Genomic DNA, 27,501 nt, shown 5'->3' with positions numbered 1-27,501 from the left:
CTGCCCCAAGCCCTCCCACTCACCCATATCTCATGATATCCTCCCTTTAATATACAGAATATGTCACACATCCCTAAAAGACACATGAGATGGTGTAATACATTCAGTATCTAGATTATATGCATCCCTTACACAGTACGTGGCTTTGCCTTTGGCAGACAGTTCGAATATGTTCTCTGAGTGTTCACCCCAACAAATTCCATGGAAACTATGGTGATTCCCTTTACTACACTTACCCCCAGATGCCAATTTCTATTTCCATAGAATCCCTGGGGAGATTCTTCCCTTTGGATCTTCCCCTCTACCCTAACCAATTCAAGTTGCCTATATAGAACTGGAAAACTGACCAAACTAGAAAGACTTTAAGGGAATAAATATCTAATCCAAACCCCTCATTTAATAATTACGGCCTACAGCTGGGAAAGTCTTCCTCAGATCATACTCTAAGTAATGGACCTCATGTTTGAACCCTGACCCTCTGACTAAATCTAAAGTTTTTCCATAACACCACTCTGTTTCATGAACTTGACCTTGACAGTATCATCTAGACTTGAAGTGAGCCTTTTCTGTGCTTTTCCTAAATGAGTGTTTTGTGTTTCTTACCTACAATATTCACCCCCATAGTTCCCTTGTTCACCCATAGTTTTGCTGCTTTCTTCCAAGAAGAAAGGAATATTAGAAATCATCTGGTTCTACTCATCTCCTTTCCCACTACCAGTTTTTAACAATAAGGTTCAAAGTGTTCAACAATTTGCCCAAGGCTACACATTAGCGGAAGAATTCAAATCATGATCTTGCTATCTTTTCCCTTCATCATTCCTTTAAGAGAGGGAAGGGAATAGCAAAGCAGGAACTGAGGTCTTTTTGTAACAAGGAAGGGAGATAGCAGTATATGGAGAGAACCCTCTTTGGAGACCAGAACCCCAGAAACAGGTGGAGTGGGAGTAGTAGAGCCAGGGGACACAGCCATTAGCTGTTTGGATGAAGACTTCTGGGTACAAAAAGAAAGTCTGCACATGTCCAGATCTAAACTGGATACTCTCCCAGGTGAGAAGGAAAAAAGAGCCCTTCATTTTTCTCTTAGACATTCCATCACACCTGGTTCCTTCACAGGAGAGATAGATAGCAATGTTCCTGGGCCTTGGATGAAGGCTTTGGACATCTGGGGCACGGGTTGGGGAGGGTGTGTTATTCCACTCTGACGTTTCCTAACAAGAACAGAAACTGGTTCCTGACACGTTGCCGAAAGAGCTATTAACTTATGCTACCTTCTACTAACCCTGAGGGCAGGATGGCCCCTGCCTAGCCCTGAGGACATTTTGCTGCCCTCTGCTGGCTGCTCTCTGGCAGGGTCCACTTCCAGCTCTAAGGTTTTAGGATTTTACTCTTCCTCTCAGAAGGAGAACCCTGTGGAGTATGAGGTATGATCCAGCAGCACTCCCCCCCTGCCCTCCCTTTCTGCCCCTCCCAGTGTGCACACGCACACACACACTCGTTAGGCTCTAAAGTGGGGTTGGGTCCCGTACCACAACTTTGCCAAGAGTCCTCAGACATTTACGGTCAATGGGGAATATGGAAAGCTTTGGACTTTGAGACACAAGGCTTTGTGGGTGGAGAGACTCCGAGGATACTTTCATGGGGACAGGAGAGACAAAGAATTAAAATACCAAAAGGGACAATTTAGAGCTGTACAGTTCACCTAAAGTGGGGGTGAGAGGGGTGGAAGAAGATAACTTCTAAATTCTATCATTGCACTCTAATGGGAATGGCAGCCCTTCCCTACTTAGTGCTCTCCCTTGGCTAACAAAGTATCAAGATGGTTAGGGAAGCATCTAAAGCTTCTCCTGTCCTGGGAGTGTGCCCAGGTATCCTCCTTATCATTATCCCAAGAGGAAAAACCAAGAGATGGGTTTTGAGTCCTAAATCAGATCAGAGCTCAGCTGGAAGCCAAAGACCAACGGCATCAAAAAGAGGGCTGATGAAAATATAATTACCCTTCTTAGCTCAGCTGCCAGAAAATGGGAAAGAACATATTTCTTCCCCTCTCAAAAGCATTTTAGGGTCTCTTAAAGAAGAATCCCCAAATTTTCTCTCTCTTATTCTGGATTGGTGTCTATCTTTGTTCTTTCTTACTTCTATCTATATCTTCCCTTTCTGGAGGAGTACAGCCTTCACGGATGCAAAAGTCATTCAAAGGTCAATCTTAGCAAATTTTCCTTCAAGTTCCCTTACAAGAGTAATCCTAAGTCAGAAACAAGAGTAATATGCTATTCTTGTTCCTCAACAATATGCTTGCAAATTGGGGCACCAGTTTAACCCTTAGTCCTTCTCACTGGGTTATTCTTAACCCCTTCGAGTCTGGGGACTTTGGAGATATTCCTATCCTCAACTCAATACCAAAGATCTTTGAAATAGGATTTATTCTTCTGCTTCCTCCCCAGGGGAACCCCCTTTTAGTCAGTGGGGGTCCCCTCCTGGGGTTTAGACAGGGGTACTGAGAGGGGTGTGAATGGGGAATGTGTGCCCCTAAGGGTCTGGGACTTTGGGGCTAGTCCAAGCTTTCCCTCGTTCATGCCCCCTTTCTTCCAGAGGTCCTGTGGTTCCTCCTCCCTCCCTCTGGACTGGAAGAAGTAGAGTGTGAGGGGTCCCCTGCCCCAGCAGGCAGAGAGTCATGCATGGTCTGTGCTCCTAGCCTGGGAGCCTCTAGCTTTTTCGAGCTTCAGCCTCTTTTCGCTTCTGTTTTTCCCGATGCCGTTCAGCCTTCTCCTGAGCCTTTCTCTCCTTCTCAGCTGCTGCCACCAACTCTTTCAGTTTCCGTTTCACCAGTGCCCGGTCATGGGAGTTGCTGAGCCCCAAGCTCTAGGAAATTCAGGAAGAGTGTGCATTTGAGGCACAGCAAAGATGTTAGCCATCCCCTTACTTGGGGAGTTGGTCCATTGGTCTAACTCTTTTAAGAGGGGATAAGAAAGTGCCTTCAACTTTTCTCAATCCACTTCACTAAGTGTTTTCTGAAGTCTAACCTGTGTCCACCTTGGTGCAGCTTAATTCCCTTTCTGCCCATAGGGGTCTTGGTGAGAGATCACTACTCTAGTTACAGAGACTCAGAGAGAGGAAAGGAAAGGACTTGTATATAATATCTTTCCCCACATACACACTCTACCCACAAATTCTATCACCTCCCCTCAGAATTCTCTGGCCCACCTGTCAACAGCAGAATTTAATGTATTTTCAATCATCCCCATGCTAGGGAATAGAAGCATGTGGACTGACTTTCCTATGCCACTGAGGAGAAATGTTAAAGCACAAGTTAAAAAAAATCATTGGACAGAAGTCCTAGATCAATATATGCCACTTTCCCCCCACTTACCACTTCTCCCCATCTTCATGCTGAGAATGGAAGGTCATGCCAGAGATATCCAGTACTTTCAGAGGAAGAATCTTAACTAGAAGTCAAGACAGATCCCTGCCTAGGATATAGTTTTTCCTACTCAGGATCAAGAAGTGGGAATATTCTCCTTAGCCCAATCAGTCCCCAGACTTCAGAGACTCCTCAGTACCAAAGTGGGCCTTGGAATGCTTTCCTTTCCCCAAAGGGAAAAGTGCAAGTGGAATGAAAAGAGACCAGAATTTAAGGTCAGACTAAGGACCTCCCTCCAGTGGAGGACTGTCAATCCAGGAATTTAGCTGAGACTACAGGTCTTGATGCTCCACCAGGCCCACCCACTCAGGGGTATCTCCTCTCTCAAACCTTTAATTTCCCCCCATCCAGTTGTAGCAGCTGCTGTCCATCCACTTGTCTAGCTGCAAACTCAGCAGTGTACTGATCCAAATTGAGACTCTCTAGCCACTGGCCCACTTGTTGACTAGTCCAGTGGTTAGCAGTTGGAAGAGGCTCATCCAGGAACTGAATGGTGGGGAAAGAGAAAGAGAAGGACAAAAGGAAGATGATTTTACCATGGCCTTTTCACCCATCCTAATTTTGCACCAGAGACTCGTGGGGGTGAGGGCAATACTCTTCTGATAACTGTTGGGCCCTATACCTCCCAGGTTTGGAATCTGTGTTCAGCACCATGGACAGGTCCCAGGTACTATCTAGAATGGGGGTCCCCATACCCTCTTCCTCCACCAACACCTGGGCCCATGACTTGAACTCACCTCATCAGAGGACTGGGAGAGTGTGTGGTAAGGGTAGGAGCACTTGGGGTCTGGTCGGGAACTACTTAGTATCTTAGGACTGCTGCTGGGAGGTGTGGAGTCATCATCACTCAGGGTGGATTCCTGAAGGGAAAATGTTCAGAGTGGGAGCTCACATTGGTGTCTGCAGGTATCCCTGCTTAACTCCCATCTGCCTTTAGAGGACTTAATTCCTTCTGGGTTTGAAAATACTGGACTGAAGATTTTGGGAGGGGAGGGGAGGGAGAGAGGACTGAAAATAAGTACAAGAAAGAATGGGGATGGACATATAAGAGTTGGTCTCCATTTTCCAAGAGCTTATAGTCTGTTTGAGGGAGATATAATGCTAGTAATGCTGCTGCGCTGATAGCAGTTGGCATTTGTAGAGTCTTTAAGGTCAGAGTCAACATGTTATAGTGGGCAAAAAGATATAGGTTCAAGTCTCAACTCATGACCCTGGACAATTTGTTCAATCTTTCAGTGCTCTGAAGAGTTTTCTGAGACCATAAGTTAAAAATAAAGATGATAGCAAGAGCTCCTCATATAAATGAAACCTCTGGTTTAAATCCTTTCTTTAAGGTTTACAGAATATCTAATGTAAATTGTCTCATTTGATATGGAAAGATATTATAAATGACCATGGGATGCTGTAGGATAGTCAAGAAGAGAATACTGTGGATTTGAGACAGTGAGGGAGTAAGACTTCTTGGAATAGTTGGGAATAGAATTAAGCCCACATACTGGGATTGAGCTTTAAAGATCCCTTATGTATTTATTTGTTTAGGGTTTTAATTGCATATCTCTGTAAAGAGGATTGGTATACTTGTTTGAGACATTCTTCATTCAATGTAGATACAATGGTAATCAACTCATTGACTTAGATTTTTCACAGAATGTTATTCTGTCATTTCAGTCATGTCTAACTCTTCATGTCTATTTGTGGTTTTCTTGACAAAGATACTAGAGTAATTTGCCATTTTCTTCTCCAGTTTGTTTAACAGAGAAGGAAACGGGCAAACAGGGTTATGTGACTTGCCCAGGATCACACAGCTAACCATGTCTGAGACTGGATTTGAACTCAGGTCTTCTGGCTCCAGGCCAGCTGCTCTATCCATTAGTTCTCCTCAGTGGTTTTGTACTGACTTATAAAAGAGAATCTTCCTGAAAACTAAGCACATTAGAATAGTTAGCAGAGCTAAGATCAGACTTCTGCTGAGCATTAGGGGTAGGGAATTCATAGCATCATTGATCTTAGTTCTTGAAAGGATTTCAAAAATCATCTACTCTAATTCCTTTCATTGTAAAGATGGGAAAATGGAAGTCCTGGAATATCATATGCCTTTCTCAAGGTAAGAAATGTCAGACAGTGGATTTGAATCCAGGCGCTCTGTCTCCAGAGCTAGTGCTCTCTCCATTCTATCATACTGCTCTAACCACCAATCCCCACCTTGGGATGAAGGCACATAGAAGTTACATTATGTTCTTTCCCATGAAGCTAAAAGAAAAGCTCTTGGAAACAAATTGTTGGCCCCAGCTTTGCAGAGGTGGAAGGATAACATCTCAACCCAAAGTGGCAGTTGTGGAGGATAATTATGTTATCCATAAAGAAAGTTACTGAAACCCAGTCTCCGGGATAGAGAAAGGGAGATTTTGAAGTTGAGGTGAAATTAGTCTTCTACCAAGAAAAAAGAGAGCTCCTGAGCTTTGAGAACATATTGGAAAAAGCAGAAAATCCTAAAATCAGATCTTCTAGAAAGAAGGGGAGATCCTGAGCAGTGCCATCACATGAGATTGTGTTGCCCAGAAACTCAAATTTGAGTTCAGGGAGCCAACTTTTTAGAGAAGGAGACCTAGAAGAAGAATCTAACTACTCTGTATCTGGGAATTGCAGCATGGGACTAAGTCATTATGTAGGAAAAGAAATGACGTTGAATTTGCCTTCTGCTATTAAATAGCTTAGTTGTACAATGCATATCCAAAGAAGTTTTCTCTTGCAATGCAATTCCAAATGCATTTTTTTGGAATTTGAGAGAAATGAGAAATCCAAACCCTCAAGCTCATGCCATAGTTAGGAGAAAAGTAAGATCCCCAGAATGTTAGGGGAGTTACCTTTTTTGTAAAGCTAAGTATTTGTCCTTGGGAGAGCCCAAGCCTTAAAGTTTTACTTTAAGTCTATATGGGTCTTTGAAATGAAAGTAGCATCCATAGGAATGTGAGATTTCTTGAATGGGAATATGCTATAAGTCTAGGGGTCTATATTGAATTATAGAGGAGGTATCCTTCATTGCTGAATGAAAAGAATTGTATTGATCATTGTTTATGAAATGCTCTGAGTCCTTTATAAGGTTTTCCCCGCCATGTATTTTCTGTGGAGTGAAATAGAAGCTGTCCTATACTAGAAATATGCATTATTACCTTAAATACTTGAATAGATATTATGGAGAGTTAGACATAAACTATAGGTGAACTCTATTCTGAGATTTCCCAGAGGCAATTCTGGTTGGAGGCAACATGAACCTAAAATTGTGATTTGGAAGAGAAAGCCATTGGATTCAGTCTGTAACAACTGGAGTTACTAACTAGGTTACAAAAAGGAGCACCAAGTGAAGAGTTTAGAAACTTTGAAGGTGGGAGGGGATGGGGATCTTTAAGTATAAAGGAAACTCCTAATGGCATCAGGAGTCTCAGGGACAGCCATGCTAACCTGAGAAGCTGACTTCTTGGGACTGAAGCCTTCATGCTTGGGGGAACAGGCCGGGGAAGCAGTGCTCCCAGAAGAAGCAGAACCTTTACTGCTATCTGTGAACCAGGAGAAGGGCAGAAATGGGGAGCCACCTGTTCGACCAGAGCCTTCAACCGACTCCCTGTAGAAAAACAATGCCAATCAGAGGGCACCAGCAGAGAGTTCTAGATTGATGTAAAAGGCATGAATTTTGTGGTACCAGGCCACTGGTAGGTAGTGATCCCAACTGGGTATTAGGTTACCTGCTGCCCATAGACAGTCGGTTGCTTCCTTTCTCCTTCCTGTTCTTGCCTGTTGATGCCCTGCGCAGGGTAACCCTGTGAGAAGAACCAAAGGAAATGTAGATGATGTGCTTTTGGCCAAAGTGATACCTGGGAGCCTTGGGACTGGGAACGAGAAAGACACACATGTCTGCATTGAACCCTTAGAAGTTGCATCCCCGATTTCTCTTCATATATCTACCTGGGAAACTCTCTTACTCACCCCAGATCCAAAAATTTTCTACGAGTCTTCTTGTCTAGGCCAGTAGTGGGACTAGCAGGTTCAGAGGGGCTGGCATCACGGCTATCATCTTTGGAGATTAGAGAAAAAGAATTCAGGAGAATTTGCACACCTCTTAAATTTAAGTCCTATTCCACCCTCTCATTCATTGCAAGATTCACTGGGAGCAGAACTACTTTTTATCTGAGTTTTATGTATTTTTATTTTCTACTTTACCATAGGAAGGGTTCCTAGAGACCATTTATTTCATTTGTTTTATAAATTTAAAAATTGAGACTCAGAGAGTGATTTCCTAAAGACACATAACTAGTAACAGAACAAAATTCTTCTAGCCCCAAATCCAATGTGCTTTCATCAGTATCTAGAACAGTTCTCTGTATGTAGTTGGTTCTTAATCAATGTTTAAATGAAAGACAAATGGATGGATGAACTTTCTTTACTGTCCGTTCCCACTACTTGAGAGGGTGCTAGAATCAATTGAACAGGTTCTGGAGAGTCCATCGCTAAATTCATTGTAAGCATTTAAGACTCTGAAATCAGTAAATGTTACAAATCATTATTTGATTTATTGCTTTGATTACATAGACTTAAGAAAGTTTGGGAGAAAATGTTTTTAATGCAGATTAAATTTGTGTCCTACAGCCATCTGTTAAACACTGGCCAGCACACCTCTGCCACGATATATCCTCTATATTCCATTTCAGTCTTGATCTTAGCTAGGAATTGCCTACGGGCAGAAAGGAAGTTCCTTATGCTGTAGTCCCAGCCATAGCCGAAGGAACTGATGAGGACAGGGAGGCGAACAAGGAAAGGAAGCTGAGAAGAGGAATTATCCTTTGGCTTGCAGTACCGAGATGTGGCCAGTAGGGCCCGCTGTGGGACAAGTAGAAGTGTTCCCACCCAGCCCTGCGACTCATCCATATTCCAATTTTTCACCTGACGCTAGTTAAGTTCTCACCTTCGCTGTGCGGCTCAGCCCGGTGGTGTCGTCGCACAAAGCTGGGGGAGCTGTCAGAGCTGGGCGCTGAGCGTGGGGGGGACGAGGAGGCGGCAGCGAGAGCCTCGTGGGAGGCCGCATTGTGTAAGGGCCGGTAGCGGGTACGGGGTGAGGGCGGCGGTTCGTCTTCGTCCAAGCTCCGCCGCAACCCTGGGGGCTCCAAGGTGAAGGGCCCCCCGGGAGGAGACCCCGGGCCGGAGTGAAGCGGCGAGCGCAGTCGGTGGAGGGGACTCCCACAGCCATCCGTCACCTGCCAGTCCCGGAGTGATTAGCTGGGAGCCTAGGGCTCCTGGGTCCTTGGGTGGGATGGTGGCGGGAAGCAGAAAAAAGGGCTGGGAACCCTATAGTCTGGGTCCATTTACAACCCATAGGCTAGAAACCAAGGGATTGGGATAATTAATCCCTCCCTTTGCTCCCTGGAAGTGGAGAAGGACCTATAGGGGACCTTCACTCCCGGGCTCAAAGCTATGGGGTTCGATCCCCAAAGTACCCCCTGTGCAGGGTTAGGAGGCATTAGTTAATAGGTTGAGAGGATTGACACTGGGGTCCCGGGGCTATATATGAATTGTTACAACCTATGGAGAAAAGGTCGACCTCCTCTGTTCATAAGATCCTCCACAATTATTCATGAGCTGGCCATGTTCTCCTCCAGGTACTACATCTTTCCTCCAGCTTCTTCCCCTGAACGTGTTCCCTGAATTCAACCTCCAAAACCCTTCTTCATATTGTCATTTCCTGGCAAGCCCTTTTCTTTCTCTTTAGCGAATTTTGGTTGGTTTTTGTTTTGTTTTGTTTTGTTCTTGGGCTGGATCTATGATTTCATCAGCATGGGAAAATCCCTGCGGATCCCCAATTCATTACTAACTTGTAGTTTTAGAAAGGCTCTTAGGAAGGGGTTAAAGTCCCTTGCACAGAGTCCCCTGGATAATACTATGCCAGAGCTAGGATTTGAATCCAGGACTCATAACCTATCCTACGGTGGAAACAATACTAGCTCTGAAGTCAGAGGATAAGAATTCAAACCTCTCTGCTGTTTATTACTTGTTTGATCTTAGCAATTCCCATAATCACTGTGGGCCTCAGTTGCTTCGTCTGCAAAATGAGGTCCTTTCCAGTTCTACTGCTATTATCCGTGTGATCCTTTGCAGTATTCTTTGCTGTTTGCTCTACCCATTCTTTAGAGTTGAAGGTTGAATTCTTACCTGTCTTTCTTTTCCTACATATCGCTTTTAAAATATGTATGTGTTTTATTTTTTCCAATTTTGTGTAAAAATAATTTTTACTTTTAAAAAAAATTTTAAGTTCCAAATTCTCTCTTTTCCTCCCCCTCCATCCCCTCAAGTAGGCAAACAATTTAATATAAGTTAACCTACTTGTCTCTTAAAGTCCAAAGGCCACCTCCTCCAAGAAGGCTTCCCTGATCATCTTGGACAAGGCTTACTCACTCTGATTTCACTTTGGTTTGTAACTTGAGTACACTTACATGTAATATAGTTCTCTGTGTGGACGGCTTCTACTGTAAGCTCATTGAAGGCAAGGACTGTGTCTTATCTAAATTTTGTATCCTCTCCAATTCCCTGTATGGTCTGCATGCAGGTATTTTAAAAGCACCTACCATGTGCCAAACATTTGGCTAGGCACTAGTGATACACAGACCAAAATGAAACAGTTCCTATAGCTTGTATCCTAATCAAGGAATGCATATGTATTAATACATATTTGTTGTATTTTAATATATTTGTGTGTGGAGGGGAGAAAGCAGCTCTGACCTTGACCCCTGGCCCTTCTGGACCATCGCCCTCTTCAGCTGAGCTGGCACTGTCCCGTAGCCGAGAACGAGATGGCCGGTGACGCTTGCCCTTGGCCAGCAACTGGGCCCGGGCCTTATGGAGGCTGCTGTCCAGTCTGACTGTCTCTGGGATCACTGAGTCCAGGTCTGTGTCATAGACAGAGTAAGACAGACATTGGAGTATCAAGGCCAGAGACATGAATATAACAGACATGAAGTGACAAAAAAGTCATTGAGAGATGAAGACCAAGACAATCAGAGCAGAATTATTATCAGTAAGGATGGTACTACTTAAATGAACAGTAAGAAATAAATGGAGGCAGTCACTCCTATACCTAGAAGCTCTGTTACCTGCATTCTGTTGACTATAGATTGAGCCCCACCTGCCTTGACTGCTACTTTTATACCATTCCCTCAGATATTGTGGAAAGGGATTTTTCCTTCCCCAAAAAAAATTTTTTGGGGAAACTTTTGCCCTTTATAGATGAACTTGTATAAAGTCTTTTGCTTATAGCCCCATTTAACATCTATGGACTTGGCAAATAATCTGGCATTTCTTTTCCTGTCTCCTACATCTTCCCCTCAGTCTGTAGTAGAGTATGTATACCATTTCTGTTGACTCCATTCATTCACAGAGTCCTTTCCCCAGAGAACTAGCACTTGCTCATCTATACACTAGAGGAGTAAGCACCCTATCGGACATGTGAGCACACTGAGTTGTACACACCTTTCTATCTATGCCTATGTGAACACAGGTAGTGTACATATTCAGATTATTTTCAGGACTCTAAAGATTTTCATCTCAGGGGAGCTTAGTGGATAGCATCCAAGGCTTGGAGTCAGGAAGAACTGAGTTTGAAGCTCCCTAATGGATTCCATGACCTAAGATGTCCTTTCCAGTACCAAATCTCTGATTCTTTGAACAACTCCCTTCCCCCCAGCCCTAAGTCTGTCATCTTAAAGCTACTAGCTCCTTTCTCTTTGACTCTTTCTGAATCCCCAGTGCCTCTTGTAGCTAGCAGGGAGTTGTGTAGCCTAGCAAAACTGCTCCTGTTTGTTATTATTATTACTATTATTACTTTTGTTATTGTATTTTTATTGTTATTTTTAATAGGATATTATAGTGATAGTAATAAGTAATATCTTCTCATAAAAAGGTGAGAAAAATTAAATAGCTACTAAATTACTTACTAAATAGGTAATAACAATACCAGCTATAGGGCATTATGCTTTACAAAACCATAATCAACTAGGAGAAGTAGTTATCATTATCCTCATTTTTACAGATGAGGATTCTAATGCTGAAAAGTGAAATGAGCTGTGCAGAGTAACACAACTAGAAAGAATAGGGCTTTAGCTGCAAGGGACCTGAGAAATCACCTAATCCAATCCCATCAAAGGGAAATTCATATGCAGAATAATGAAATGTGCAAGGGAGATTCAGGTCTAGTTTATCTTGGCTCCTGATCCAGAGTTCTAACCCTAACTCCAAGAAAGGAAAGTTCCAATTAGCATTGGACTAAGAGCAGTGAGTCTTCAAGCACTGCTGTGACTGCTTTTATCCCCATTTCCAGTCCTTATTGTTTGTTGTTTGTTATGGAAGATGACCATGGCTTTACGGAGGTGATGTCATGACATGCAAGTGAGTTGGATTTAAGTGAGGGAGGGGTTGTGTAAAGTCACCAGCTTCACTTTGTTCTCTGGAGCCATCTGGGTTCAGTGGCAAGTTATAGATCAGATCGATTGGAAATGGCCCTGGATGCAGTAGGAGACCTTGGCCTTTTTGAATTAAGGCTGTTAACTGAGGCAATACCCAGTAGATTAAGCTAGGTAAGAAATAAGGCAGAGAATGACTTCTTTTACCTTGATACATCCAGAAGGGGAAAGAGACATTATAGAGAGCCCCTAACCCAATTAGTGAGTACAGTTCCTCTGCTGTGTAGTTGTTCTCTTTCTGAAAAGTAGTTAAAGCAACAGCTTTTTAGAGAAAGGCAGCCCCAAGCAGTGTAAACTCATAAATATTTAATGAGGGAGGGGGGGAGTAGAGAAAAGGGTTGTACACAGCTACCTTATTAAGTCAAAGAATAATGGTAATGAAGCTGTGGAAGCAGAGAAATTGGGGATTGGAAAAGAGGGACTCAACAGGGCCTGACAGAGACAGACACCAAAGCAGTGAAAACCTGAGAATTAAAACAATAGAGACTGAGAGATAGGAAGAAGACAAAGATGGAGGAAAATAGAGATATGACTACTATATACTTCCATTCCACCAGAAATCATAGGCAGCCAAGGACTTTCCTGGACTTTTCTCTGGGTACAGGAGCAGCAGTTCCAGCTATTTGGTTTTTCAGGGAAAAAAATGAATGAGAAAAGAGGGAAGGAAGGAATGAAAGAAGAGAGGAGAAAAGGAACAAGGAAGGAAGGAGGGAAGGAAGAAGGGGAAGAAAGAAAGGAGGAAGAAAGGATCAGGAGAGGATTTCCTAGATATGTGGAGATGGGGAGACATTGGGAAGGAGTAAGAGAAATTAGAGACTGTTATTGAGAATAGAAAGGACCTTGGAAATCATCTAGTCCAAGTCCCTCAGTTTACAGAGGAGGAATCAGAAGCTCAGAGAGCAGAAATGAGTTATCCAAAGTCACAAAAATACTAAGTACCAGAGCTGAGAAAAAAGAAGCAAGAGAGAAAGAAATCCCATAGGTGAAGAGAGGGGACTATTGAGAAATCTGTGGAAGGGATTCTGGTGGATAAACTCAAACATAACTGTGTATCTGGGAACAAGCAAAAATGTGTGCATAAAACAAATCCTAGGCACATATATGTGTGCCTATGTAAAAGCATGTCTCTGTTTTCAGCCCTCCAGATCTTTTTCAATGTCCAGGCAACAGACTTATTCCTCAAGTACCAGGTGGATATGATGATCTTGGAAGTACCTTCCAGCTCTGAGATTCTGATTTAAATTCATCCATGATTCATGCAGGAGAAACCCAAGTCCCAAGAGCCTGCTCTCAGCAATCTCTGCCTCTCTCCTCTCCTCTCTCCCATCTTTGCCTTTTTTCCTTTGAGCTTCTGAGTCCAGTGTGGGAACATCAGTTGCTGCCCTAGTGCATGCTGGGAGTGCTGCCCTGTGGGGATTTCCCCATCATTTGTCCTTATCTCTAGACAATAAATATAGTGGGAAGTGGGGGAGTGAGTGCTCATGTATGGGTAGACATCATCTGATGATATACCTCTATTTGCACCAAGGAGGCTGTATGTCCTATGTGGGTGAAACTATAATAGGGAAGCTCTATGTATAAGGAAGGAGGCGTGTATCTGATAAGGTGTGGGGGAAAAAAAATGATAGCCATAGGGTTCAGAACCCTTCAGTATGCTGTCTACAAATTAACCCTGTGATCCTCTAAAATGGCAAGGAAAAGTGGGATTAGCCAGAGGCCAGCCCTGAGATTATGGGAGTATGGAGAGATGAGTACCAGAGCACTTACCAAAAACCTCCTCGGTGTCTTGGAGCTTTGAGGAAGCCATGATGCAGGAGAGCTGGAGGGGAGGTGTTGGAGAGAGAGAAGCCAAGGTTGAGATGTTCCATGTCCACCCATCCTAGGCCTATTGGTCCTTCTGACTTCCCCTTACCACCCACCTGGAGCTCTGCCTCCCCCCAGCCCTTTTGAAATGAGGAAGTCTAGATACATGTCCCAGCTCAGAGCAGAAGGGAACCAGCTTCAGAAAAGGAGTAAGAACCTCAGACTTAAAACTCAGGAAATCAGGTTCAGATGTTCCCTGTGACTTCGCATATGTCATTTAGTTTGAATGGGTCCTGACGAGTTTGGTGGGGCTTTTTCCCACTGTACAAAACCTCATGGATTTCTAACTAGGTTGGTTCTTTTTGGAGAATTTATGATCACACTTGAAAGAGAATGGTACTGTGTGAGAAGAGAGAGAGAGAGTGGTATCTGCAATGAGGGGAAGGAGTGTCAATACCCAATAATCCCATTAAATATCCTTGACTTCTTCTTTCTACCCATCATAATAGCTAACATGTCTACAGCACTTTAAGGTTTGCAAAGCATTATCTGATATTTTCTCATTTGATATAATCACCTTATTAAGTGAATATCATTATCACCCTCAATCTACATAGAGGGAAACTGAGGCTGACAGGTTAAGTGACTTGTCAAGAAGTACATGGCTAATGAATATCTAAGGTTGGATTTGAACCCTAGTCTTCTACCTATTGTGTTATCAAGCTGTTTCTAAATCTTTTATCAAAGAATACAGAATGTCAGAGAAGAAAGGATCTTCTAGACTGTATAATCCAACCCTTGTATTTTACTGATCAGGACCTTAAAGCTCTGAGAGAAGAAATTATTTGCTCAAAGACACCCAGTAAATCAGTGGCCAAGCTGAGATTAGAATTCTGGTTTGCTTGCATATTCTTTCCTTCCTGTCTTTCTTCCCTCTTTTCTTTCTCCTTCTTTTCCTTTCCTCCTCCCCTCTTTCCTTCCCTCCTCCCTTCTTTCCTTCCTTCTCTTCTTTCTTTTTCTTCTTTTCTCCTCTTTCCTTTCCTTCCTCCTTCCTTCTGTCCTCCCTCCTTCCTTCTTTCCTTTCCTTCCTACCTCTCTCCCTCTGTACTTCCTTTTCTTTTCCTTCTTCATTCCTCCCTTCCTCCTTTCTTTCTTCCTCCCCCTCTCTTCTTTTCTTTCCTTCCTTCCTTCTTTCTTCTCTCTCTCTCTCTCTCTCTTTCCCCCTCCCTCCCTCCTTCTCTCTTTCTATCTGTTGCTAAGATCCTAGCACAGTGCTGTGCACATAGTAGACAAACAATAGGCACTAAATAAATGTTTATGGAATTGGGTTTCTTCTGTCCTTTGATTCTTTCTTTGCAATCCGTCTTCCTTCCTCTCTACATTCTTTTCCCCACTATATAGAACCATCTCTTTCTATGTGGTACAGCAAAAAAAAAAAAAAAAAATCACATAAACTCAGTGTGTCTGACCAAGAATATTTTCAGACAGACACATACTTATAGATAGAATCAGAGAGGCCAAAGAACATAATAACAAGAACATGGCACCAAGACTAAGAATGGGCACACAATACATTTGTCAGGGAGAGATCAATTTTTCACTGGATTTGGAGGTAAAAGATCTAGTTTCAATTCTTGACTCTTCCCCCTGCTACCTATGTGGCCTTGGTTTCCTCATTTGTAAAATGGGAGAATTTTAATCTCTAACTGCTTTAAGCACTAATCTATGAAATATCCTCTTCTCTAGGAATCTAGGAAGGATTCCTGGAAAAGAGATTTCAGTAATAGTGGGAAAAATGACTAAGAGATGGGAAAGTTGGCAATATCCCTGGTGATAGTGAAGGATGTACAGTGGGGCCAGAGGCAAAAAAATAAGTCAGGCAAATCAGGGCAATGCAGTGAGGGAAGAAATGAGGAACCTTGGGAAAACCCTAGACATAACTTAGTTGCTATGACTAAGAAGTTAGCTCAAAGAACTGCGAGTAATAATAGCTCCCATTTGTACATAAGACTCAACCAAACACTTTGCTCACAACATTCAACATTTGTTTTACAATCGACAAAACATTTTCCTTACAACATTTAACATGTGTCCACAAAGCAGGGATTGGACTTGAGTATTTCCCTTCAAGCTAAACATGTACTCTCCAGGTTCTGAAGTAGAAATCAAGGATTATTATAGCCATCATACAAATGATAAAACTGAGCTTCAGACAGATAGAGTAATACTCAGGAGAAAGGAAAGAAAGTCTCAGTGACTGGGTGAAACTAGTGAGTTTTCAACTGACTGAGTTGATGGGTAAAAACATTCTCCTTTTCCCACTAGAAACAGATTCTAACATGTTGCTCTTTCTGGTTCTAATATCTCCATCTCTCTCTCTCTCTCTCTCTCTCTCTCTCTCTCTCTCTCTCTCTCTCTCTCTCTCTCTCTCTCTCTCTCTCTCATCATCTAGAATCCTCCCACATTCTCCTGGAGAGGGGGCTCCTGGCTTTAAGGAGAGAGTAGGATACTTCTAGGGCCAGTAGGCCAGGACAGAAGGAAGGATACTTAATTATAATGGTTAAGAATGGGAGAGGCAGCAGAACTCTCCACCAATTCTCTCTTCCTGACTCCTTACTCCAATCATTCAGTTTATTGATCTGCTTCTTCTAGCTACCCCAGAAGTGAAATTATTATTGTCCTTCATCCTGGTGAGAGGGAGAGAGAATGAGTCAATTACTTTAAGCATCCACCATACAGATCTGGAGGGAGGGCAGTCTCTCAAAGGAGCCACCCATTCTCTCCACAGACTTTATTGGTCTAATAGTATTTTGATATCATTGAATGCAGAGCCCATATTATTACTTTCTTATTCTCTCAGGAAGTGGAATTCTTGTCACACAGTATGGTGTCCCAGGTGCCTCACACTGTCTATGAAATAGAGAGGAAGAGGCTACTGTCTCCCTGAGGATTTTTTTTTTTTCTATGTTGGGTACTATGTCTCCACAAAGCTGATTTCCTATGCTCCATATCTCTTCCTTCTGGCTTGAACTTCTGCCAGAATATGAAACCAACTCCTCTAACACATTCAGAACTAGCCTCTCCTTCACTGAAAGCTTCCCAGAAAGTTTTCCAAATGACCCCTCCTCCCTCCCTCTCTTTTCACCAACATCCTAACATCCTCTCAGACTAATTCTTTCCCACATACATTGGGAACTGGGTCTATTTTCCTTGATCATACATTTGTAATTCTAACCCTCACCACTCCCAACTCCACCTCTATTCCAGGTCAAATTTTGAAATCCAGGAGGATAGGGACTATGTCAACTTTTGACTATCTTCCAAGCCTTAAGTATGAGGTGGTGCCCCTCTGCCATCTCTTAAAATAGCCGTCCCTAAGGAAGAAAATCTGCAGTGACAGCTTTCTTGAAGACAGAAGGTTAGGAGAAGACCCTAGAAGCCTGACTGAGGCACAAGCCCTCCAGCCTGAATGCATTGTATAACTTCTTACTCTCCTCACCGCCAATAACTCCCACTATTCTTCTACTACTCCCAAAGGGATTCTTCTTCTCAGTCCCAGACCACTCCATTAATTTCCCTGTGGAAGAATGATGATGCAGCATAGTCCATGTTTCTTTAGCGCTGAGGAATTATAGATCTTCTATAATGAAAGAATGCAAGTATCATTATTCTAATTTTACAGATGAAGAAACAGGCTCAGAGAAGTTCAGTAATTTGCCCATGATCACACAGTTGCCAAGAGTCAAAAGCAGGATTTGAACCCTAATATTCTGAGCAAATTCAATGCTTTGCTTGCTAAACCATTCTAAAATGGAAAGGACCAAAGAAATGTTCTCAAGGTCACACATTGAGGAAGTTTCAAAGCAAAATGAGTTCAGATATTTTAACTTTAAGCTTCAGGTCCTTACCACACAATACTGCCTCTCTTGAGAAGGCCCTTTAAGAACTCTCCCTCAACATTATCCCACTTATGGCTCCTTGAGGCAGCTCCTCAAATTATCTTCCTCAACTGAGTCCTACAGAATTAAAGATCCCAGCTCCCCTTATTTTCTCCCTTTTCAAACCCAAAATCAAACTTCCCTGAGTGGAAAAGGACTGAGTCCCTCTAGAACCCTTTCCATGTGATTTGATTCACTGGCCTATGGGAAGATATGAGAAGCTCAAATGGGCCCCACCCCATTCCAATCAGAACGCAGAATTTATCTCTCTTTAGTCAAGGAGTAAGTCAAGAACTTGAGATTCCAGTTCCCTAAAAGCAGGAGGAAAAAGAAACAGAAAGGTGGGAAGAAAATAGGAAAAGTAAAGAAAGGTGAAAAAGAAGATAGGCTGGGGGAGAAATAAAAGGAAATTGGAAGCAAAAAAAAAAGAATAGGAGCCAGAGAAAGAATAAGGGAATGGAGGGAGAGCCACCTTAATCCATATAAAGTGAGGACAGGCAGTTTAAGGAACGAGGGGAGTGTCGTGAGCGAGAGATAGGAGGGAAAGACGGAAGGAGAGATTAAGATGCGGAGTGAATGAGATGAGAGGAAATAAGAAGTGGGGCTTGACACAGAAGAGAGAGAAAAGGGGAGACTGCATCCGTTAAAGAATGAGGGAAGAACTGGGAGGAGCAGGGGGTGGAGCCCGGAGCAGGGGAGGGGAGAGGTATAAGGCATACGACCTTTGCCTTGGAGGTTCCAAGCAGGAAGAGCCAGTTTGGGGGCGAAGGCTGCTGATTGATGAAGAACTGGCAGGAGGAAGAACCAACTCCAGCGTTTGCTTTATCTAGTATTGGACTCTTCGCTATCCATTGACTCAGGGATAGTGAACGGACTACCTTTCATTGAATAAACAGGCTTGGGGAGGTGAAGAGAACGTAAATTTTTCTCTCCAAATCGGTCCAGGAGTGTTTTGGGTGGAGGAAGGATCATACAGGACCCCTCTCCATAGATCGCTCTATTCAAGTCAATCCAACCTGGATGAATGAAGTTTCTCCCCATCTCATAAATCGAAATGTATTCAGGACATGAAGGAGTTAATGCCTCTGTCTTTCCTCCTGCTACCCTCCCTTTCCAGCTTTTTATTAATTTCTCTGGGGCTGGAAGGGATGGGATTAGCGACACAAATCCTTCTCTCCCCACCCCCTCCTGTTAGCATCACCCAAGCTTCCCCCAAGCCCCCTCAGAGCTCCTCTCCAATGGGGAAAATAAAGGCCCTTCCAATCCACCTCCCCACTCTTGTTCTGCTCCGCCCGCCCAGTCACACTCTGAATTCTATATATGAAAAACAAGCGGATCCCGCAGCTGATATCCCCTCTGTGGGTTGTCTGATAGAAAAAGCCTAGGAGGTTTCCCCCTAAAAGAGGGAGGGGGAGAGGGCATGGACCAGCCCCTGTTCCCTCGAGCCCCCGCCCCGCCCCCGCGCCCGCCCTCCTCACCTCCAGCATCTGTCATCTTCAGCTTTCTAAAACCGAGGGGGCTTCTGGATCCATGGTCCGCGGGGCGGGGACGGGAGATGGGGGTGTGGAGAAAGGGGGAGGGGGTTACCCGCTGTGGCCTCTCTGGCCCCGTCACCCCGGGAGCAGGCAGCTCCGAGCCGACTCACCCGGCTCCATCTAAGAAGGCCGGACTGGGATGGTCCCAGAGCAGGGATGAGTGATGGGGGATCGGGGCAAGGGGAGATGGGAACGTGGGGGATGGGAAAAAAAGAAGAGGAGGGATGAAGCTGAAGAGGGAGGGAAGGGGGGGGGGGGGGAGAGAGAGAGAAAGAGAGAGAGAGAGAGAGAGAGAGAGAGAGAGAGAGAGGAGAGAGAGAGGTTTGGAGGGAACAGGCGGAGCCCCGAGACCTGACAGGAGGATGCTCTGTGCATGTATGTGTGTGTGAGTGTGTGTGTGTGTGTGTGTGTGTGTGTCCCGCCCCCTCCCCCAGCTCAGCTGCCCCAGTCTCCCCTGCCCCGCAATAGATCGCGGAATCGTCGCGTCAGCGTAGCCCTCCGGGGTCCCCCAAGGGGAGGTGGCGATGCAGGGAGGGGAGGGGGGGCAAGGAGGGCGGGCGCGGGAGAGACAAAGAGCGGGAGGGAGGGAGGGAGTCAGAGGAGGAGTCGACTGGGGCAGCCAAGGAGGAGGGGGAGGAGGAAGAGAAGGAGGAAGAAGAAGAGGAGGAGGAGGAGGTATACGGGACTTGGGCTTTGGTGATCCCTGGCTCAAGGCTCTGGACAGCGCAGATGCAGCTATTTCTGGGATGGGTTGGGGGCTGTCAAGAAACGTTTGAACGGAGATACGCTCCCGAGATAGGACAGAGGCCAGTGCTGGTATTTTCCTTTGGGATCAAAGACTATTTTAGTCTTTGCTAAAAATCTATAGAGACCTATGAGATCTAAAGCTACGAGAGTATAAAAGGGTCTATGGAATTAGTAAGAGGGTGGGCGATTTATGGAACTCTGCCTGGAAGGGTCTGAGTCGGGAAAAAGGGGTTCGTTCGCCCCCAGCAAAGTTTAAAAATAGCGCCCCCTGGGCGTTCATTGGTACGCAGGTGACTTCGGGGATCACCAAATAAATACCTGACGACCAGGCAGAATTTTCTGCCATTAAAAAACAAGTGTGTTTATAAAAACCCATCTCCAAAAAGACTCCTCGTGCTTCTCTTCCCACCCCCATCCCCTCTGTGACTATCACCTCGCCTATTCCTAATCCCAATTCTGTTTATAAAGGGATGAGGGTGGGGTGGGGTTATGGGGTTTCTAGGATTATAAAGGAATTGAAGGACCACCTAACTCAGCCTTTCATTTTATGGAGGAGCAAACCAAGACCTCAGGAGAATGTGTCAGTTCCTTTTCCTTAAGAGGGCCTGAATCCAATATTTTTCCCCACTCTACCATGATCCCCATAGAGGAGGGGTTTATTTGTCATAGTGAATAGAAGACTGGGTTCAAATTACATACCTAGCTCATATCAGTTGTGTAAACCGGGACGAGTCACTTAATTTCTCATCCTTGTAGGTAACTCTTTAAGATTATAAACTGCAAAGAAACTGCCAACCTGCGTTGGGAGGATGAGTTCCCTCACTCTGGAGTTCCCTATGCCAAGAAAATCACAGTCCAGTTCCTATCCCAATGAAGATAAGCATATAAATTAGAATCTAAGGGGAGGAGCACATGAAGGTTTACATATGGCTCTCTCAAGAATCATGGAGACATTGGAAAGTTCAATAGGACAGGAATGGGTCTCATTTGTACAGCAAGTTTGTAGAATTCTTGACAATAGTGCAAGGGTGATTCCCATTTTACAGATGAAGAAAATGGGTGACAGGTGGATTGATTTGTTCAAGGTCTAGGGCTTGCTAAATAACAGAGACAAAACTTGAAATCATCTTTTTACTTCAAACTTGGGTTTTTTCCCATTAAAATAGGATATTTGTAAGTGTGAAAGATCCTCCAGAAGAAAGATGCTACAAAAATATATATTGAAAAGGGTCTACAGGAGATTGTGAAAATCTTAAGTATGCCCATGGGGATCTAATGTAAATTCTTTGAGAGAAGACATTATTTTTGTTTTTTCTGTTATGAGCACTTTGATTCTTGCTTAACATGGGTTCTTGTTGTTGTCATGTTTCAGTATGTGAGACTCTCTGTGACACCATTTGGCCTTTTCTTGGCAGATACTGAAGTGGTTTGCCATTTCCTTCTCCAACTCATTTTATAGATGAAGACACTGAGAAAATCGGGGATAGGTGACTTGTCTAGGGTCACATAACTAATAAGTGCCTGAGGCCAGATTTGAATTTATGAACAGGAATCAGGAATCTTCCTGAGTTCAAGTCCAGATGCTCTATACTTTCATTCTATACTTATAGAATGAAACCAGTGAATGAATGAATCTATGGACAGTCCATTAAGTCTATAGAGGTTTAACTCTCAGAATTCAACATCCCATCATTGTTTGTTTTCTCTCTTGTGCTCTTCCTCCCTCACCCCCAAATGTGCTGTATAGCATCTGTTTGCTTACTCGAAGTGAACCAGATTACATTTGTCTCGAGAGTGTGGCACACACAGGCCTATCCCTGAATCCCAAAACCATCATGAATGAAGGATCCCCAAACCAGATCTGAGCCCAAAATAGGGCTAAGGTTGCAAAGTTATAGCCAGAGGTGGGGACAATAGGGTATAAAAAGAAATGAAGGCAGGGGTGGGCTGTTACTAAATCCTATTTCCTCTGTGAGTCTATTAAATTTTTAGTGTAGGCATTTACACTTTTATTTATCAATTTATTATCTATTATATTATATATTATTATCTATTTATTTATCAATTAGCAGATGCTATAAATCAGAGTTTGGCTTATTTTGTTGATTGTCTAGACTTAAGAAAGTGATGGAGAAAATGTTAATAATGCAAATTAAATGCAGATTGTGTCCTGCCCTTTTATTTTTGTGAGTCATTTGTTAAACATATACCAGCATATCCCTGGACTAAAAGTTCTAAATATGCCAACCTCAAGAGTCATAGGCATCTTCAGCATCTTCCTGGGATTCTGTGCTAATGATCCCCTGCCTCAGTTTCTCCTTTTTGCCAAAATATTGAGCCAAGAGCACAGAACAGAAGTAGATAGATATCATGGGTATGATGGGGAAAGTAGAGAAGAGTCTTCTCTGCCAATCAGAAGAGCAGATCACCAATGGGCTGTCTCTACTCTCTGGCAAAGATACTCTTACCCAGGTGGCATTTTTTCCTCCTCACTTCAGATCCTGGCTCCTTTTCTCTTTCTTTCCTTTTAAAGGAGTAGTACATCCCTTCTCTGGATGGGAAAAGAAGAGGAAACCTTCACACACAGAAAATTTACAATGAGTGCTTTGCATTAATAACACAGCCCAGCAGGGGAAGCAGGATATAACAGAAAGAACATTAGACTAGGAGAAGCAGGAGACCTAGATTTTATTGCTAATTCTGTCATTAATTCGTTGTGTGACTTTGAAGATCATTTCTCCTCTTTGTCTCTTAATTTCCCCATCTATAAAATCAGGGGTTTAGACGCAGCTGGTTTTTTTAAGACTTCTCCCAGCTTTAATAATTAATATACTAAGAGCAGCTATGTGGCACAGGGGATAGAGCACTGAACCCAAAGTTAGAAAGACCTGAGTTCAAATTCAGCCTCAGGAATGTACTAGCCATGTGACCCTGGGTAAGTCATTTGCCTCCCCAAATAAATAGATAATGATACCGTATATGAGAGGTAGCTCAGGCGTTTGTATGCTGGACTTGGAGTTAGGAAAGTGTGGGTTCAAATCTTGTATCAGACATTATTAGTTAGCCGGTGACACAGAGTACGTCATTTAAACTATGTCTATCTCTGCTTCACCATCTGTAAAATGGAAATAACAATAATCTCACAGAGTTGTTGTTGTAAGGACCAAATGGAACAACACATAGAAAGTGTTTTCTAAGCTTGAAAACACCATGGAACAAACACACAGAGAACTCAATCATAAAACAATACATACACTCATCCAATAGGGCCTAGCACAACAATTCAGTATCTTCATCTTCCACAACACATCACGAAAAGTCCCTTCACACATGTAGGGATGACAAAATAGGCAATCGGCTGCAAACAACAATGTACCACTTCCCTTCCTGACAGACTAGTAGTATATAAATGGCACACAGGAAGGCTGGAGAACCTATTAACTCAACAAGATGGGATTTTCCCAACTGTCTCCTTCCCCATTACTTGCTCTCATGCCAGGAAGAGATAGTAAGACATACTTCTTCAGACTTTATGGAGTGAGAAACCTGTTGATCTCTGATCTTAGGGATTGGTGATTTTCATTATGGGGACTGTCATTGTATGGATCAGAATATTTGTTGTTCAGTTGTGTCTGATTCTTCATGAGCCTGTGGAATAGTTTTGTTTTGTTTTGTTTTTGCGGTGGTTTGCCATTTCCTTGTTCAGATCATTTGGCAGATGGGGAAACTGAGGCAAACTGGGGGAAGTGACTTGCCTGGGGTCACACAGCTAGTTATCTGAAACTGAATTTAAACTCAGGAAGAAGAATCTTCGTGACTCCAAGTCTGGCACTCTATCCATGGAGTCACCTCTTATCAGAGAAAGTAGCCTTTCCCTTATTCCTGAACCTTTCCAAGAACCATTGCAGCATTTGGGTAGTGAGAAACCATTGCAGCATTTGGGTAGTGAGACAGATGATTTTCATGGTATAATAAGAACTCCCATTTTGAAAACTACATGGTAATGCAGTGGGTAGAGTTGTTCTCAGTTCTCTAGACTAGTGATGTCAAACAAATAGCAATGGGACTATTAAATCTTACATGAGATCCCTATGGTCAACATATTGAGTTGGAAAACTACATACTAATACTATCCATATTCTATTGTATTTTTTTTTATTATCCTTGTTAGATGTTTCCTAATTACATTTTAATGGGCAATTGGTAGTGGATAGAGCCTCAGGCTTGACATCAGGAAGATGAGTCTTCCTGAGTTCAAAACTGGCCTCAAGAACTTACTAACTGTGTGACCCTGAGGAAATCACTTAACCCTGTTTACCTCAGTTTCCTCATCTGTCAAATGAGAAGAAAATAGGAAACCATTCCAGTATCTTTGCCAAGGAAATCCAAAATGAGGTCAGAAAAAGTAGAATATGACTGAACAATTTCTTCCTTTCTAGTCTTCTTTTTTGAAGTCAATGGGATTAAATGACTTGCCCGGGTCACAAAAAAGTTTCTGAGATTGAATATGAACTCAAGTCCTCCTGGGACAGCGTTCTCTATCTACTCCCCCTCCTAATTGCCCCAATAATTACATTTTAATCTGATTTGCCTGTACTCACCTGGGCGTACCTGTGGGCTTCAATGTGACTGGGGGCTCTATGTCTGCCCTAATAACTTTTTAAAGCTCTTAAGTGTTGACCACCATAGAGGAAAGGGAGTTTCCTATGTCATGGAGACCACAGGTGCCATACTTTCCCCTATTCTTACATCACTTTTCACATTCATTACCTTACTTGGACCTCACAGTGACCCTTGCTCATTGTTAACCCCATTTTTACAGATGAAGAAATTGAGGTTTAGGGAGAATAAATGACTTGCCTATGATCACAAAACTAAATTAAGTCTTTAAGGCAGGATTTGAATCTAGGTCTTCTTGCTACCACCTGTAACATCTTATCCATCATCATGATAATAGCATGGAAAACACTGTGTTTAGTCCAATGGCCTGGATTTAACTTTATTCTGGCTGTACTTGCACACTTTTTGTATTTATAACCATAAATAAGTTACTCTCCCTCTCTGAAATTAATTTTCCCTACCTAATAAAATGAAGTGATTGGGATTAGACTATCTTTATAGTCCCTTCTATTATTCTTTAAGTCACTAGACTCATCTTTGTCTAGGTTTTTACTCTGCTAAACTCATAATGAAGAGATAGACATGGCCCATTAACTATGAAATCCCAGTGCCACCCATGAGTTTTCTGTCCTTAGCCCTGTCCTCTCCTCCCTCTCAGCATAGCCTGGAGCCACTCCACCAGAGCCTCATCGTGCCCTATTCCCATCCAGGGTCTCTGGCATCCTAGCTTTCAGTTCCATTAAAGAAGCCAATGGTATGAATCAGCAGTCCAAAGCCTGACAGACTGAAACTCCCTATGATTCTGGTTAAAGAAGGAACACACTCTCTTAAAGACTGGAAGCTCGCTGAAGGCAGGGCTTGTTTCTTCTTCCTTAGACTGGGAGCTGTTCAGAAGCAAGATCTGTCTTCCCTTCCAATAGGGACTTCCTTAAGACTCAAGAGGGGATTGCTCTCTCCCAACTTCTGGATTCCCGATGTCACCCATTACCTACCCCAATGCAAAGTACTTAAGAGACAATCCAGAATCAGAAGGGATACACAAAAACACTGGGCAGTGAGGAGTTGGGGGAAGCGTTGGATTTTGAGTTGGAACATCTGGGTTCAAACCATAGATCTGCTATTTACTAACCTGTCTAGGACTCAGTTTCCTCATCTGTAAAATGAGGAACTAGGAATAACTGGTCTCCATGGTGTCTTTCCAGCTCTAAATCTATGCTCCTATAACTGAAAATTAAGTGCCTCAGTCACCTATGTACTAGCTGTGTGTACTAGCTGAATGTTTCCTCACGGAGATAACACCTGCACAAAAAAATTGGTAAATCCTAAAGTGCCACGGAAATGCAAACAAACAAACATTATTACTTCCCTCATGGGGTAGTTGGGAAGAGAAAATGGGATAAATTTCAAATTGCTGTACCAATGAAAGACACTAGGTGGCACCATGAAAGAGCAGCAGATTGGGAGTCAGGAAGACTGTTAAATTTAAATCCAACCTCAGATACTTATTAGCTTTGTGACCCTGGACAAGTTACTTAAACCTGTTTGCCTCAATTTACTCATCTGTCAAATGAGTCGGGGAAGGAAATGGCAAACTCTTCCAGTATCTTTGCCAAAAGACTTGGCCAAATAGGGTCACAAAGACTCAAGACTGAACAACAACAAATACCAATGGAAGGATTATTACTATTAATAGTAATGATAAATACTAGTTCTAATAATGGTAGCGATGATTTGTAATGAAAACTTCTTGATCAGGATTATTTGGTATCTTCAGAGACCAACAAGGTGCATTGTATAAAGGAGATGCTTAATAGTGAGGTATCTTGTTCCAAGAGGTAAGAGTACTGAGGCAGAGGACTTACATTCACATCTTGCTTCTGACTTATTATATTATTTTGAGCAAATCACTTAATTGTCTCTGATATGAACAAAATTAGGGACTGGACTAGATGATCCATGAAGTTCTTTCCTGCTTCGTAGGTATAAGCCAATGAAATGCTTGTTGGCTGGCTGAATGGCTAACTGGATAAATAAAGGTCTGGTATTGTTCATACAGGCCCTGGTGAAATGATTAAAAGAAAGGGCTTAAATCCAGGCCTAGGCTTGATTCAGGAAGTGAAGGAGAAATAAACTGAAATTACAACGGAAAAAGATTAAGAGGACCCTGTCTGGCCCCTATGTTTTTAGAGTTTATTAAGTTTAATAATAATATTGAGTTGTTATTCAGTCATGTCTGACACTTCATGACCCTGTGTGAAGTTTTCTTGGCCAAGATCCTGAAGTAGTCTGTCATTTCCTTCCCCAGTTCATTGACAGATGAAAAAATCAAGGCAAATAGGGTTAAGTGACTTGCCCAGGATCACACAACTAGTATCTGAGGCTGTATTTAAACCTGAGTCTTCCTAACTCTAGGTCCAGTGCTCGATCCACTGCATCAACTAGTTGTCTAATAATAACTGACATATATATAGCCCTTCAAGTCTTACAAAGTACTTTACATATATTATCTCTTTGAGCTTCACAACTACTTGTGAAATAGGTACTACAGGTATTATTCCCTTTATACAGATGAAGAAAAAAGAAGTTTCATAAATGTTAAATGATTTGTCTTTTGTCATGAAGCTAGTAAGTATTAAAGGGAGTGTTTGAGCATGTCTTTCTACCTGAGTTCAGATTGCTACCTTATGATGGGGTCTAGGTCTCCCTATCTCAAACCCAGGTAGATTGACCTTGGTGCTGAGCAGGGAGAGAGTGATTTCATTCTGCATGGGACCAGTGACTTAATCAGAGGTGAATTGGTAGCCTCTGCTCCAAAACTCCAAATCCCTCACTCATCACTTGTTCACTTGGAGAAGGAGACTGCATGAGAAGTCAAACTCCAGTTTCACTCCCCCACTACCTTCCCACCACACGTATACAACCCTCTCTCTCCCTCCTCC

At 43.0% G+C, this 27,501-nt stretch overlaps 1 protein-coding gene across 4 annotated transcripts; it reads right to left on the bottom strand.

Moving 5' to 3' along the window:
- Positions 1 to 193: 193 nt before the first annotated feature.
- Positions 194 to 19,745, bottom strand: SAMD14 (sterile alpha motif domain containing 14). Of its 4 annotated transcripts, none has more exons than XM_012548415.3 (10): positions 19,139 to 19,745; positions 13,687 to 13,738; positions 10,184 to 10,350; positions 8,376 to 8,664; positions 7,400 to 7,487; positions 7,159 to 7,233; positions 6,878 to 7,037; positions 4,156 to 4,278; positions 3,749 to 3,904; positions 194 to 2,859 (listed from the first exon to the last, which is right to left on the bottom strand). In XM_012548415.3, exons 1-10 carry the CDS (start codon positions 19,145 to 19,147, stop codon positions 2,704 to 2,706), a joined length of 1,275 nt encoding a protein of 424 aa, XP_012403869.1. In that variant the 5' UTR covers positions 19,148 to 19,745; the 3' UTR covers positions 194 to 2,703. The 4 variants fall into 4 exon arrangements, with proteins under 4 accessions (XP_012403869.1, XP_031821922.1, XP_031821923.1 ...); XM_031966062.1 differs by lacking the exon at positions 19,139 to 19,745 and adding an exon at positions 17,222 to 18,034; XM_031966063.1 differs by lacking the exon at positions 13,687 to 13,738.
- Positions 19,746 to 27,501: the final 7,756 nt, after the last annotated feature.

This window comes from Sarcophilus harrisii, chromosome 4 (genome assembly GCF_902635505.1).
Source record: "Sarcophilus harrisii chromosome 4, mSarHar1.11, whole genome shotgun sequence".
NCBI classification, from domain to species: domain Eukaryota; kingdom Metazoa; phylum Chordata; class Mammalia; order Dasyuromorphia; family Dasyuridae; genus Sarcophilus; species Sarcophilus harrisii.
Note: the sequence above shows the minus strand (reverse complement) of the source record. Positions and strands in the feature narration are given on the sequence as shown.